This window comes from Heterocephalus glaber, unplaced genomic scaffold, assembly GCF_053883595.1.
Source record: "Heterocephalus glaber isolate CG9 unplaced genomic scaffold, H.glaber_assembly_v1.0 deba00000621, whole genome shotgun sequence".
NCBI classification, from domain to species: domain Eukaryota; kingdom Metazoa; phylum Chordata; class Mammalia; order Rodentia; family Bathyergidae; genus Heterocephalus; species Heterocephalus glaber.
The window spans coordinates 17637823-17653575 of record NW_028258153.1 but is presented as its reverse complement, the minus strand read 5'-3'; the positions used below and the strand labels follow the sequence as shown (position 1 = coordinate 17653575).

The 15753-nt window shown below is 41.3% G+C and overlaps 1 protein-coding gene and 1 pseudogene across 1 annotated transcript in view; one reads left to right on the top strand and one right to left on the bottom strand.

The window, feature by feature from the left end:
* Positions 1 to 15753, bottom strand: part of Klf7 (KLF transcription factor 7) — a 90824-nt gene that overhangs the window by 7986 nt on the left and 67085 nt on the right. The window contains exon 3 of the mRNA XM_004851152.3: positions 4889 to 5012. Within this exon, the coding sequence (XP_004851209.1) occupies positions 4889 to 5012 (124 nt within the window). The remainder of the gene's footprint in view (positions 1 to 4888; positions 5013 to 15753) is intronic.
* LOC101713478 (F-actin-capping protein subunit alpha-1 pseudogene) lies at positions 10833 to 11689 on the top strand (annotated as a pseudogene).

The window sequence follows — 15753 nt, the reverse complement described above, 5'->3', positions numbered from 1 at the left end:
TAGCCTGCATGTAGTTTAGCACTTAACTTGCCCTCTTCTGGAGCACAGTTCAGTATTGTTTGCTGCCTGTTCTCTTTCCAGCCCTTTCTCTCCCCTTCTTTCCTTCTCTCTGTCCTTCCTTTATCACAAAAACCCAGAGAATGAAATCTAAATTGGGATGTTCCCTTTGTAGGCATTTCTTTTTTAAGGTTAACATCTCCACAAGAGCCCTACAAACAAAATATTCTTATCCCAAGTACTGGATGAGACGTCCATCAGACAGTAGCCAAGCCAGGCTTTCAACCAAGGTAGTCTGACACCAGAAGCCCAAACTCTTACCCACAACTTCTTTTTAGGCTGAGACAAAGAGAAGCTGAGCTTAAAGGAGTCTGTGGTAGGCGGAACTGCCCCATCCTCAAATATCTACACCTAATCCCCGGAACCCATGGCTCTGTTGAGTTACATGGAAAAGGGGACTGTGTTTGTGGATGGAATTCATTTGCTAATCAGCTGACCTCCAAATGGGGAGATTATCCCGGATTATCTAGGTGGGCTCAGTATGATCAGAAGGGTCCTTAAAAATGGAAGAGGGGATTGGAAGATAATCATACAGGTGGCCGCACGACTGAGTATGGGATTGGAGTCCTAAGCCAGTGATGGGGCAGCCTCTAGAAGTTAGAAGAGCAAAGAAACAGACTCCTCCCTAGAGCTGCCAGAGGAGAACACAGCCCGGCAGACTCCTTGATGTTAGCCCAGGGGGATCTATGTGGGACTTTTAACGTACAGAACAATGGGATACCAAATGTGTAAAGTAAATAAACACAATACTAAATGTGTGGTCACTGCTCACAACGGCAACAGAACATTAATCTGAAGGTTCCGCGGTGGGACCCAAGCAGTCAGGACCTGTGAGAAAGCAACAAAGCTGCACCAGGAATCCTGCCGGTCCTGCCAAGGGACACGGAGGTTTGGGATGGCGAGATGTAAACAGAGTCCTGGCAGTGGGTAAAACCTCTTCAATTTCCTTTCTGTGTCCTGGCAACTTTCAGGAAAATAGAATAATTGGAGTAGAAGTTTATTCGAACGCACCACTCCATCACATATGTCTTCAGCTTTTACTCTGCTCTTACCAGTTGTGGGCTATCTAGCACTATATATGTACAATAATTTGCCCTTAACCTTGCATCTTTTTCAGGAGAAAAAGTGGAAATAAACCAAGAAATTCTTTGACGTGGTATAAAATGTAACTGCACCCCAAAGAATCCAATTAACATCATTATTTATACAAATTCTAGAAAATATGTGCTTAGAATTATACCACTTTCCTCACCAGTGAGGTTTTTATTTAATCAATACACCAGCAAGATACTTAGTCATGATTAATTTATATTTGTTAATTTATATTTGTTCCTGACTTCCACAAAGGAATAGTAAAAGGTAATAGATAAACTCAGCATCTAGAAATGTAGAATCAAATAATTTTAAGGGCAATATACTCTCGGGGAGTGTTTATGACTATATAGCAGTGAGATGACCTTAAATTAGAAAGTCCTTAATGACTGAAATTCGTACATTCAAGAGGACTAGTCAAACCCAATAGTCATTCCTCATGCTTATGAAAAAGGCACACTGAAGTCACACAGCAATTATGCCAGCAGCCTCCTCTAGAGCACTAAAGGGCCAAGAGACTAGCTGGCATTTCTTCTCACCTATAAGTGCTCTGCCATAAAGATCAAAACATCCAAGACTTCAGTCGGTCTACCCTCATACCAGTCCCCCTGGCTTATAACTTTGCTGAGCGGATAGAATGATGCTGTGCATACTGCCTCAAAGGGAAGCAGAGCCCTGTTTACTACAAGCAGCAGCCTGGTGCTTGCTCTATAGGCTGGAAAACAACTCATCCCTCTGGTAACTGGTGACTCAGTTACCAGAGCTACGAGGTTCAGCCTGATGGTAAGGAAATGGCACAATCACCTTAGTGTTTTCTCCCCAACACAAACCTGAAGCCAGAGGTCACAGAACCCAGGGTCTGCAGGAGCCAGGAAGACAAAGAATGGAAGTGCAGCAGCCAAGTGTAAGAAACACATAGCGCTCTTGGTTTATCTCTTTCTTCTTCTAATAAATAGATATAAAAAACTGCTCTTTTTGGAAGAAGAAACCACAGAGCAACTATGATAATGCTTGGCCACAAATGGTTTGCTTCCATGTTGGGGAGGCAAAAAGTGCTGGCAAAGACAGTGGGAAAACAGTCAACATGGCCACTGCAAATGGACAGTGATGGCTATTCAGGCCCAGCTAGTGCAGTCATGTGGGCATGTGAGCCCACTATAGCAAGAGCTGTTTTTTTTTCCCCAGACACAGCCAAAAATATGGACTTTTTAATATGACATTTAACAATCTCAATAAGTATTGGAAAAATAAATAAATACACTGCATGCATTATTTAAAGTGTTCTCTGGATAAAATAAAAGCATAAGTTAGGCTTAGTACATGCTTAGGGAAAAGAAGTTCAAACCCTGTTTAGCTTCTAAATAGAGTAGTTTAATTGCTCAAACTTCAAAAGGTAACGAAAAGTGCACTCACATATAATGTGGCACCAATAGGGCACTGGGTCCTTCTTAAAGGCTGCAGATGCCCTCTGTTTCTAAACGTAAAAGTTTCCTAAGGAATGCTAACTTCCTGGTCACCTTAGTTCTCCGGGCCTTGGGTTCACTCCAGTTTCCCACATACCCTCCCAGACCCATCTACTCTTAGCACATCCACTTCGATTGAGATGTAAGGTGCTACCTGCCTTGAGACACCAATGAAAACCCTGCCTCTCACTTCTGACATTGCTGAAAATGTATTACTGACCTGTGGCATGGGATTCTGATGTATGCATATCTCCCCCAATACCACATCACAGTCTTTACCATCCACCCAGCAAATTTCTACTCCAGAAACCATAGTGTCTTTTGATGAAGAAAATAAAGCAAAAAACTAACCAAATCACCCACCATGGATGGTTCCTTCACCGAATCATCCAGTAAGTTTGGAAAACCTCTTCACCTAGTCACACAAATAGCAAAACTGACTGATAATATCTTGGCTGCTGGGAAGTTGTAAATTCCTCAGCAAGTGAGTGAATATGAAGTGAAGAACATAAACACTGGTCATTTCCCCAGAACTCTGTCTTCTTCCAAGGACTGGGAGAAGCCACAATGCTCAGTCTTCAAGTAACAGCCTCAACACCCTTCAGAGATGGGTGTGTCCCTACTGCCACGGTATTGTTGACAACCCACAAAGAATTCAACCTCATCCCAGCTAACATCATGGAATGTTCTCTGTCCTAGGGCTGTGGGCAGAGTCATCATCTGTATGACTTCTTCATTAGCCAGCGCCAGACAGGAGCGAACCAGGGAACCTTGAGATGGGAATTGAGGGGAGATAGCAAAAAGAAGAAGCTCTGCTAGGACATCTCTGGAAAAGGACAGCTGCTGATTCACATACACTCAGGAGGACTTCGAGGGATGGGAGGAAATGAAACCTCCAGTTGTGCCCCTGGGCAGCAGAACGGAGTTCCTGGGGAGTGGGAGACAACAGTTGTAGGAAGTGTACTTCCTTCCTCAGTGCCGGGGGGATGCGTGGAGTGGGGGAAGCTATCTCTGGGCTCCAGGACGCATGGGATCTTTATTTAGTTCTCAAGAATGAAGATAAGAGGAAAATAGCCTCTTCCGGAAGAAGGAAAAAAAGGAGGAAAAACATAACTGCTCCTTTGTAAGCATTTTAAAGGATCACCAAGCCAACTTGGCCAACCGAGAGGCTTGGACATCTCTGGCCTGCTTGAAAAACAGACACTACAGAGGAAGGCGCGGCCAGCAGGAGGTGCAGGACACAGAGCAGAGAGGCAGGATGTGAAAGCCACCGAATTTCCTCCCGAGGAGAACCAGACCTCTGCTCACATCCTGCAGTCTCTTCTGCCATCCTGTGAGCTGCTGCCCAAGCCAGGGAACCCTGAGGCTTTCAGGGGCTTTTATCATATTAGAAGCATTTTTCTCATCATAACTGAGACCTTTAGTATTGCATTAAAAATTGGTTAATTTTCTTAAGCTTCCTTTTAAACACAGAAATAGGATTAGAAGAATAACACGCTCAGATGCAAGCGAGTTATTTGATTATGTCTAAACCTAATCCTGCCTTCACCTTGGCCTGCAGAGCCTCCATTTTGGGGTTTATTGGTTGATAAGGCCAGGCCTGTCAGATACTATTACTTGGGGAGTATCTGTTGCTACGTGATCCTTCTTCCACTATCAAATGCTGAAGGTTTAGAAACTGAATTACAGGGTGAGTTCTCAAAGCACTGCCATCTTTTGGGCCCTTTCTAGGACTGCCTTTAAGAGAGGAAGAGTGGTCCAGATCACTAAAGAATGGGGACTTTCTTTAGTAAATTCATTTTCAATAATACTTCAGAGAAAAAAACCTTACGAACTCACCTTTCTGCTGTTAAGCAAGCTTTCTACTTTTTTCTATTATGAAGGATGAGAGAAAGCAGTACTGATGTTAATAAAAAGATCAGAAGCAGCCACTACAAGTGATCATTCTCTACCCCATTACTTTTCGTATTACACTAAACTCACCTGTCACATCACCTCCCTGAGTGTAGGAACTGTCTTGCTGATAATCAGTGGCTAGCGCTGGACCTAAGGTAGTTAACGGTCCTGTAATGGAATCAGGAATTCATGCCACCCCTTGATTACACCCAAGAGGACATGCTCTCTCATTGGTTTCCTCAGTGGAGAAATAAAAGACAATTCCAGGCCCAAGGATCTGTGAGACAGGCATGTACCAATCCAAGAGCACATTACAGGCTATCCCCCAACCCACGCCTTCATCTTCCTTCCCCACCCAAGCAGTGTCTACATCCCCTTACCTGTCGCAGTGGTTGCATTTAAAGGGCTTTGCACCTGTGTGTTTCCTGTAGTGCCTCGTGAGCTCATCGCTCCGTGCAAAACGCCACTCACATCCTTCCCATGAGCACTTGTAAGGCTTCTCACCTACAGAAGAAACGGAAGGACCATGGTGAGCACCAAACATCCCATACCTGATCAGGTCCTGCTTCCAGTGGTCAGTTTCAGAAAAGGGCTGCATAAATTATTCTCTAAAGACTACATTTCCTAACATGTTAGCTCATCTTCTCTCTTTTTTTAAGTCCCCTGGTGGATTTTTTTTTTTTAACCTTCAAACGTGCTTTCATAGTATCTTCAAATCTGGAGCTGTCATTTCAGTTCCCAGAGTCAGAACATTTCCTTCAACTGGTGAAGGATCAATTTTTATTTATTTTCTATTCCCTGGAGCACTTTGACCCCCCACAGTCCAAGCAGAAAGGAAATGTGCTATTTTCATCTGAACCACAAATGTTTCTATTTCTATTTTTCTCAAGAACCTACAGTAATTTACCATTTCAAGCCTTTTACTCTCCTCCCTCTCCTCCTCTTCTACCACAAACCATAGCCAGGTAGCTGACTGACAATGCCAACAGCTCAAGTCTCCCAGAACCGCTGTCTCTTCCAGTAAAAGTCCATCCAGTGGATACCATCAGAAAAGGGTGCCATTTGGGAGCAAAACAAAAACTGCTTTATGATTTCTGTCACTTATGATGAAAAATACTGTCACAAAATCCCTAGTTAAGAAGCCTCTAATGTAATGACCAATTGTCCATACAATGTACATTATTACAAACACTTTAAAAGTCTATTTGTAGAGCAAGGTTTTAACCACAAGGAAGCTGCTTAGAAGCATGAAATCCGAGCACTTGTGCTCAAGTGACCTTTGCTAGACTAAATACAGATGGAGGGATATGTAAGAGAAAGCACCTGACTTTGCCTTAGACCTTTTTTCTTTAACCCATCGTGTCTGTCACTAAGCATGACAAATATTTACCCTTCCAACTGTATGTTGAGCTGGTTCTAATTACAAAGAAAAATAATCTTTAAAACCCCATGAAATCGTGCAATTGAGCACCTGCCACTGAAAGACAGGATGCACCATGGTTCAGGGCTCTCCAGCCAACTTCTAGGATCAGCCTCCACTCCTGCCAGCAGCTGTCTAACCCTGGGCAAGGTTCAGCAACCTGGGCAATTGTCTAACCTTGCACAAGTCAATAAGCCTGCCTTAGTCATAGTTTTTGTAAGATAACAGTAGTATATACTTCAAAATGTTAGGAAAGAATAAATCAATATCCATATAAATTATACTTTAGACTAGTTGCTGGGATACATTAAATAATGGTAAATATTATAAATTGCATAATTCAAAATTTCAGGATATGAAGGTGCCAAAGTACTATGAATGTGCCATGTATTTCTCCATTTTTAAGAGCTAAATCTCCACTACGCACCCCTTAAGAAGACATTACCCAGTTACCATATTTGACCTACTTTCCACCTTTCTATTCCCTTTAAACTTGACTACAAAGCATTCACAATTCTATATCTGTATCACCTAGAATCAAGCCAAACATGCTTGAAAGTTTTATTTTATTAAATCGGTCCCCCAGTGAGCCATTGCCTTGTAAGGTCCATGAAGAAGAGGAATGTGACACACAGGCATTTCTTTTAAAGGGGACCAAGAGGACATAAGGAGGACTAGAAGCCCAGGAGGAAACCCATTCATTTTTGGAAACTAAGAAAAAAAAAATCACTAATGCATCTGCTAAAGAAAAAGTAGCTGAGTGAAGGTGTCATAAGACACTTTGATGTCAGCACACTTGGGACCTTGCTGAATTCATTACACACTTTAACATGTTTTATTTTTGTTTTTTGTTTTTGGTGGAACTGGGAATCAAACTCAGGACCTTGCGCTTGCCAGGCAGGCGCTGGCACCACTGAGCTAAACCTCTGGCTCTCATTACGCACTTTAGACCTCAGTGTCCTTATCTGCTAAACGGGGATGGGCTTATTAATAAATCTGCATTTCTTCTGAGTTTTCAAGAGGTCACACATTAGACATGTTTCTTGAGCCTGGCGTCCAGCAGAAGTGAATGCATCTGAATTTGCCGGCCTCTCCGTTTTGCAGTGCTGGCAAAGGAGAGAGGTCTAACTAGAAATCAATAAAAACTTTCAGACATTCACCTCCAGTCAAGTCTAGAATTACTCTGGGCAGCCTAAATAGTGAAAAATATTTTCATAGTATACTGATGGAGGGTGGAACTAAAAAACTGTGTTCCGTAGGTGTATAAGGAGATTCTGAAGGGGGAACTGAGAGACCCCAAAGTCTTCTCTGAGAGAAATGCTGGGAGCATGTGTTAAGTCATGGATCACCCTCAAGGCTCTGTTATCTCCAGTGGTGATGTGGCACAAACAAACACACACATAAATAAGGAGAATGGGGCCGGGGATTTAGCTCAGTGGTTTCGCCGCCTGCTGCGCAAGCACAAGGACCCGAGTTCGATCCCTGGTACCAAAAAATAAATAAATAAATAAATAAGGAGAATGAGGAATGCAAGACTTCAAACATTCAAAATGCCCCTCATTCTCATTCTCAAAGACCTTCAAATGTAAGGAAAACTGGAGTTTACCAGCACCTCGGGGACCAAACATATCCCATATGTAACAAGGCACCTAGAAAATCCCATGAAATTCTTCAGCAACAGGCCGAAACATTCGGCCCCCCAAATCAATCCCATAATTGAACTGATCCATCCATCACAGGCAACCACATTCTGAAGGGCACAGGAAAGACAGAGAATAAAAGACTAAAGGGGATGCCTTTGGGCACTGTTTTCATTACAAACCATTTGCTTTTCTTTTTGTTGAAATCTTTTAACTAAGTTTTGTTTTATTTTGACAAAGCATATCAAGGTTTCTGTTATTTCCCTGAATACTATTTCTGTGCAAACATTATCCTACTGAAGAAATGCTGTATTTCAGAGTCCTTTAGTGACTGTGTCTTTAGCCACTGGGTAGAGAAAAACTGCAGATAGGCTGATGTGGCTCAGATGCTTATCATCTACCACTGTGTTTTGCTGCTGGCCAGGTGCTACAAAGAGTAATACCGAGGCCAGGCCTCTTTGTGCCCTGACATTTTAGCCAAGTTACATTGTGGTGATTCATCAAACTGTTTTTCCAGTGTCTAATCAGTTTACCTCCAAATTTCCATTTCTGTAAACACTAATATGAAATTTAACACAATCACGGAAGAACTCAGCCAAAGGGGCAGTATCTGAAGCAAGCAGAGCTCAGAGTTTAGAGGAGCAGAGGAAACATGGGATGGGGAATACGGCTTCCTAGTTAGAGCCTAGGACCAGCGGGGTCGGCCAGGCTCTGTACCCAGTTCCATCAACCAGTTTCTACTGGTGAGGCAGAGAGGCGAAAAGTCTTCTCATCACCATTTTCAGCAGGGCTGAGATAGCATCTCCCCGGCCCCCACCACCCCCTTGATCTGAGGAGAGGACCTACCTGTGGCCATTCAGCATTAGTTTTCATCCTAATAGCCTACCTGAAGATTTCTGCTTATTCATAAAATACTTGGGCTTCTTTCTTTATAAAATAACTTCTGTATTTATAAAAGGAAAGAAGAAATGTTTTCTTTGGGGAGAGGCAATGGTGGCCGTTCAGCAGTAACTGGAGCCAGTTTCCTGAAAAGCTGCTCCTCACACTCCTTCTCCATTGCCTCCTCCACTCCAGATACTCCTCCTGGGTATAAAACAGGAAGTGTGGCACTCCTGCACAATACTTTGCCAGATTGTGCCTGGAATGAGACATGCCACGTGGCAGGCTGCACCTCAGGAGTGTATGAAAATGTTCAGGAGAAGTCTGTTTGTGACAGGCAGACAATAGAGACTTAAACCACCAGGACTCAAGTCCCAACGGGGCGAGTGAAGCAGAGGGTGAGCACACCTAGCTCACGATGCTGCCAGTACAGGACTCTTCTCAGAACCTCCTGAATTTTAGGGTGAATATCAAGAATCCCTTTTCCTATGCAGTAGTAACCACAGGAAACTTGTTGGGGGTGGGGGAGTACATGCCACCTCACAGGTGACAGTAGGTCTAATCAGGTGTAAATAGATTTACAGCCAGATGAGGGCTCTTAAGGAGAGGTGAGGGTGTTTTGAGAAACACAACTGACATTTAGCAAAGTTGAATCGTGGCATTCAGGCCCTCCCACAAAATGTATCTGAAATGGAGTGTGGTGTAAACTAGTGTGGCATTTTTAGTTTCTCACAGGATCATGCTCCCTAAGCCAAGACAATCAGATTGGATTGATCAAACAACGCCATCAGAAATACTTTCCTTGCATGAACTTCCAATATATGTAGATTTATTCATGAATTCTATGAAATGTACTGATGTCCTAGTATATTATGATATTATAAAACATATATTCAATGGAACAATGAAAAAGAATGAGGGCAAATGAAATACAAATAGAAGTTATATGTTTTTCTTCTTACACTAAAAAGAGTGTAGATTTCATATAAAGAGAAGTCACACGTTTTCCTTTTTGTATTCAGAAAGACTGTGTTGAACAACCCCACTGTGGAGGAGGTGCCCTGTGGGAGAAATGGAAACAGTGACCCCAGGCCCATCTCACTTCCAGTCTCTTCTCCCTCCAGCTGTCAGAGCATCCTTTGCCAATGTAAACCACAGCATATGTGTCCCTTTCAGGGGACCTTAATACAATATATATCCACTTAATTGGTTTCTTTGACATTCCCTGGATTTCATGTATTTAAAAACATTATTCTGTAAACGTGATCAGAAGGATTCAGCAGACTGCCAAAAATGTTCACAACCCCACAAAAGGTGAATATGAAATAAGTGTACATGCCCTAGTAGCTTTCTATCACTTTCAGAATAAAAGTCAAAAGACTGTAAGGCCTGGAGTCGGCGCAATCTGGCTCCAGGCACCTTTCCAACTTCATCTCCCCTCCTCACTGCCTCTCTTGGAGGGGAGCTGCTGTTATAGCACTGCCTTACTTCACATGCCACTACCTCAGGGCCTTGGCACGTGCTACTCCCTCTGCCTGGAACACTGTTTCTCTCCCACTTCACTATTCATGCCCATCTCTTCCTAAATGTCTCCTCCTCAGAGAGACCTACTCTCACTACCTACACAAGAAAGCAGATTCTGTCACTTTAGCCCCAGCACTGTGTTACTTTGAAATCAGACTGCATATCAAATGGGTGGATGACGGTCAGCTTCACGAGGGCTTCCATTTTGTTCAGAGCAATACCAACTGCACTATAGTGGCAACTGCCTCAGTCCTGTTGAATTCTGAATGAATACAAATTGTTTGCAACACAGACTGAGTACAGGCAGAGGGGCAGGACAGCCCGTGTAATTCCAATCCCCCTGCTGTCAGTGTACTGTGCTGGCTGAGTGAGAATGCTTGCCTGTTGTTTAAACCTGACACTCACTGACAGAGACTAAAATGCAGTCCTCTCCAATGAATGACGTATGCCTCTACCCAAAAAGATGATTTTCACTTCTTCCTCATCTCTCAGAGGCTAAAAAACAAAAAAGGAGGATTCTGAAAACGCCTCTAATCCTTTATCCCACACCTCAGACCCCAACCTCCTCAGTGACATGCCCTCTGGGAAGCCAACTGCGTCATTTTGTGAAAGTCATTTGCAAAGGTTCCCTCTGAAGCTGCATCTGGGAGGGCATAAATGACATGTCAAATGTACTAAGCTGTCAAGTTGCCTTTAAGAGACTGCAGCATGAAATATGAACATGTGGCAGAATTCTGCACCCAAGGTGTTAAGAGTCCCTTGGAAATAAACATCACTAAGGCAAACTTTCTATATCCATTTCCCGATCCACAAATTTTGAAGCCTCCAGCTCACTGCCAGGTTGGGCCACAGCAGCCCAAGATGGCAGACTTCGAGGATTGTGTCGGATGAGGAGGAAGTACGCATAGCTGCTAAATTCATCACTCATGTACCTCCAGGGGAGTTTAATGAAGTATTCGATGATGTCCGGCTACTACTTAACAATGACAATCTCCTCAGGGAAGGGGCAGCTCATGCATTTGCCCAGTATAACATGGATCAGTTCACAACTGTGAAGACAGAAGGATATGAAGATCAGGTTTTAATTACAGAGCATGGTGATCTGGGTAATAGCAGATTTTTAGTTCCAAGAAACAAAATTTCCTTTAAGTTTGAACACTTACGGAAAGAACCAAGTGACCCCCAGCCAGAGGAAACAGATGGAAGTTTGAAGTCTTGGAGAGAATCCTGTGATAGTACTTTAAGAGCCTATGTGAAAGATCATTATTCCAACAGCTTCTGTACTGTATATCTAAAACTATAGATGGGCAACAGACTATTATTGCACGTACTGAAAGCACCAGTTCCAGCATAAAAAATTCTGGAATGGCCGTTGGAGATCAGAGTGGAAGTTCATCATCACTCCATCTACAGCCCAGGTAGTTGGAGTGCTCAAGATCCAGGTTCACTATTATGAAGATGGTAATGTTCAATTGGTTAGTCATAAAGATGTGCAAGATTCAATAAATGTTTTGAATGAAGTCCAAACTGTGAAGGAGTTTATTAAAATCATAGAGAATGCAGAAAATGAGTATCAGAAAGTGATTCGTGAAGACTATCAAACAATGTTAGACACCACATTTAAGGCCTTGAACCGGCAGCTTCCAGTTACCTGTACCACAATCGACTGGAACAAGATACTCAGTTACAAGATTGGCAAAGAAATGGAGGATGCTTAAAGGCTGACTGTAGGATTCTTCAGTATGTGGAAAGAAAATGATCCAACACATGGTCATATGATAAATAAGTGATTTATAAACAAAAGTGATATTTTGCTAGGGCTTTCAAACTTAACAGATTTTCTAGCCTCATGGAATACTGTTGAACCTATAGCATTGTCTTAAATTTGTGTTCTCTGCCTTGTAATTTTCTATTATTACTATATCTACTTGTAAATCTTTTTTTTTTTTCTGCTATGTTTTATGTTGGAAAGAGAGATCTATCTTGGAGTCATTTTACTATTTAGAAAATTTTCCTAGCCATGAAGTCCTGTTACTGTTTAGATAATATGTTCGGTACTTTTTTACCCCTATGCTTCAAAGCACTTCTGGTACTTCAGTGGTTTTTACTGATCCAACAGTTGAAGAGACTGTGCTACAAACCAGCTAAATGGAAGATACGGTCATTCTTCTCCCTGACTGCTTTGATCATCATTTATAGCATCCCAAAACTGTTATTTTTTTAAAACTTTGCACTGGGGCCTTTCAGGTCCATTTGGTAGGGCCAAAATAAGCATTCTGGAAATTCCATGATAGCCAGCTTTTCTGGGGGAACTTGTTTTTAAATCCAAAGACTTGAACCACATTCCCTGCACATGAACATGTTTGCTTTTTTGGAGAGGCGGGGCGGGGTGGGGGGTTCTCTCATGGTCTTCCCTATTGTAGCTATTGACACCTGCATTTTTAGAAGAATTTTACCCATTTACATTTTTGATTTTGTTTTTGTTTTGTTTTGTTTTTTTAGAACTGCTGACATACTGTGAATGTAGTAAAACTTGAAAAATGCAGTGTTGAAGGAATCACGGATATCTTGTCCTTTAATACTTTGTGGCAGGATTGTACTCTAAGCAAATGAGTCAAACAGCTCTATAAATCACAAAAACTAAAACTAAACCAAAGTGAAAAGAGTAACTTCCAGGCAGTATCTCTCTACTGTAACCCGTTATGTAAGGGAATACTAGAGTTTTCTAAATAGTATATAAAAGTTGTTCCAAATTACTCTTCCTTAGTTCTGCCTGCCAAGAACTCAAAAGTAACTGTGATATACCAAGGTATATTGGCAGGTAAATGTGTGATCTCCAAATACACAGGTGACAGAGATACGATAGGACAACTGATAATGGTGGATTCATTTACATTGTTTACACTTCTATGACCAGGCCTTAAAGGGAGGTCAGTTTTTTAATAAACCAAGTAGTGTCTTCCTACCTGTCTCCAGATACATGTTAAAAAAGAAGGCTGTTTATACTTCAGCTTTGTTTTGCTCAGTAATACAGTCATGAAAGAGTTTGTTTCTAAATGAAAGCTGTGTTAGCATTGTTTGTTTATTTCAAATAAAATATATTTGTATTATTTCTCAAAAAAAACCTCTAATCCAAGTGCTACAAAGATGAGGATTCTGACATGCCCGGATTTCTGTTGCACTTTTACCCATTTCTCTTTATTTATTTAATTTTTTCTTTTTTTTTTTTTTTTTTTAGTGTAGCTTCTAGATATATGGGCATGTCAAGGTGTTAGTGTCTTCAGGACTTGGATTAAGAACTTGGAATTTTCTCAGACTGGGAAATGGAAATACAACCTGGGAAAGAGGGAAAATCCTTCCTGATAGGTTTGTATTGTCCCTGGTACATTCAGAGGAAATCAGCAAAGACTCATCAATTGCTTTCACATCACACTCAGCAGCAGTAGAGAATTGAAGCCACCCAGAGAATAAACCACTGTAGAGAAAAAAATGTCATTAAGCTGTCTTGACACCACAAACAGTAACCTGTAAACATCACTCCATAGCTTAACAATGACTCCTCAGGCTGAAGACACCACAACTAAAGACACCAACACCAATTTATTGACTGACTCCACTTTGGAAAACTGCCTGAATTTCTCTTCAATCTCAGCTGAATCTTAACTATTTTCTTTTATTTCCCCAAGTTTTTGGCTTAGCTAATTAATGAAAAATAAGTCAAAGGCTCTATTCTCTAGAATTCCAAAAGCACTTATAATAGCTGCTACATAAAATAAAATGTGAATCATTAATTTATGTTCCATATTGATTTTTATTCATCTGTTACTTGCTTACCCAAAGGCTGCTAGGTGTTTGAGCCTGGGATACTGCATTTACACAATGTATTTTGCAGTCACTTACAGGGCAACATTTACCCTTTTCTTAAACATTTCTAAAACAACCATTAAACAATGACTAGTCTATGTAAGGTTGACTCGTCATAATCTGGATACCACTTTAGGTTGTTCAAAACCCTAAAATACGGGTGCTGGGGATTTAGCTCAATGGTTCCGGAGCCTGCCTCGAAAGTGCAAGGTCCCCAGTTTGATCCTCGGTACCAAAAAAAGAGAAAAAAAAAACCCCTAAAATTCGTAATTTAAAGCACACCCTTAGTAAGAAACAGCCTTTCAGAACATGAGAGAGGATTCTGAGTGAACCCCACAACTGCCAATAATGACACCATCCAACACAGCTGGCACATGCCACAGATGGCTATGAGCAATTGAAATGTTTCTAAAGTAACTAAAGAACAGAACTTTTAATTTATTTTTAATTGATTTTTTTTAAAAATTAAAGTGATATAAAAATATTTTATACTTTTGGTACAATTGCGTTTACCTTTTACCACTGAAAATTTAGCATGTGAACTGAGATATGCTGTTAAGTGTAATACATACACACTGAATTTAAAAGACAGTACAAAAATTAATGTAAAATATCTTAGTAATAACTATTTTCATACTGATTTTGCGTTGAAATTATCATACTTTGTATATATTGGCTTGGGTAAAATATATTATTAATTTTGCCTGTTTTTATTTTTTAAATCAGATGACTAGAACATGAAATCATATACATGGCTTACATATATTTCTATTTTGGACAGCACTAGCTTAAAATAGTTTTTCTATAGAACCTCCATCATCAGCTCATGTTCAAGAGCTCATCTTTCCTGTATTTTTGCCCATGTCCAGCACACGGTCTAGCATCCAGGGTTCCCGTTTCCACATCCCCACCCATGGTAGCAGCATTCTCCCACACTCACATCTCAGAGTCCTTCTTACTTGTGTGGAGGTTAGAGCAGCAATGGTTCTGTAATCAAGGCCAGTACCCTCCTCTGTGGACTGTCATGTCCACTTTTTCTCCTCATCACTCTCATGTTCCTCTCTACAAGGTACTTTTCTTTGTTTTGAAGGTTCCCCCTTCTTTTAGAATTCCTGTGCATGACTTCAGGAAGCTAGGAAGTGATACTTAAGCTGAGATATGACAGAGAAAGTGGTAACTGGGTGCAAAGGGAAGAAAACATGCCCCGGAGCAAAGAAGCTTGGAGAATTTGGGAAATGGTCATTAAAAAAGACTCTCAAAGGAAGAAGACTTCTCTGATCTCCACACCTGACCTCCAAACTTAATGAATGGCTGGAGTCCTTCTTGTGGCCAGAGCATAAGTTTCGTGAGGACAGATGGCTACATTCGACTTGTTCTTCACTCTATCCACAGAGGACAGCGCAAACTTTATACACAGTAGATGGATGCTCAGACAGTATTCTTATTCATAAAAGCACTGTAAGAAACCCAAAGTAATTTCTATCTTTAAATAGTTTAACCCCCCATAATCATCTCTTTTATTATACGCAGTCTTCTAGAATGGCGGTTCTTACATTTAGATTAGAATTAGAATCTTCTAAAGAGCTTGTAAAGAAAAAGAAGCATGACCCCACCTGAAGAGCATCTGATTCAGGAGGGGTGGTTCACTAGGGGAGGGCCCAAGAATCACATTTCCAGTAAATTGTCAGATGACACTGACATTGGGGGGTTCAGAGACCACACTTCAAGAACCACTGCTCTAGTGGGGAAAAGAATGGGCTAGTCGTCAAAACATAGATTATTCTAGTTCTGGTTTGCTGCATAACAGCACTGTGGCCTTACAAAGTCAGTTAACTTCTTTAAGACCTATCATTTTTAACTGTGTGGGGAAGGAATAAAAACAATAATCTGTTTCCATTTCCCTTGGAGGTAAGATTTG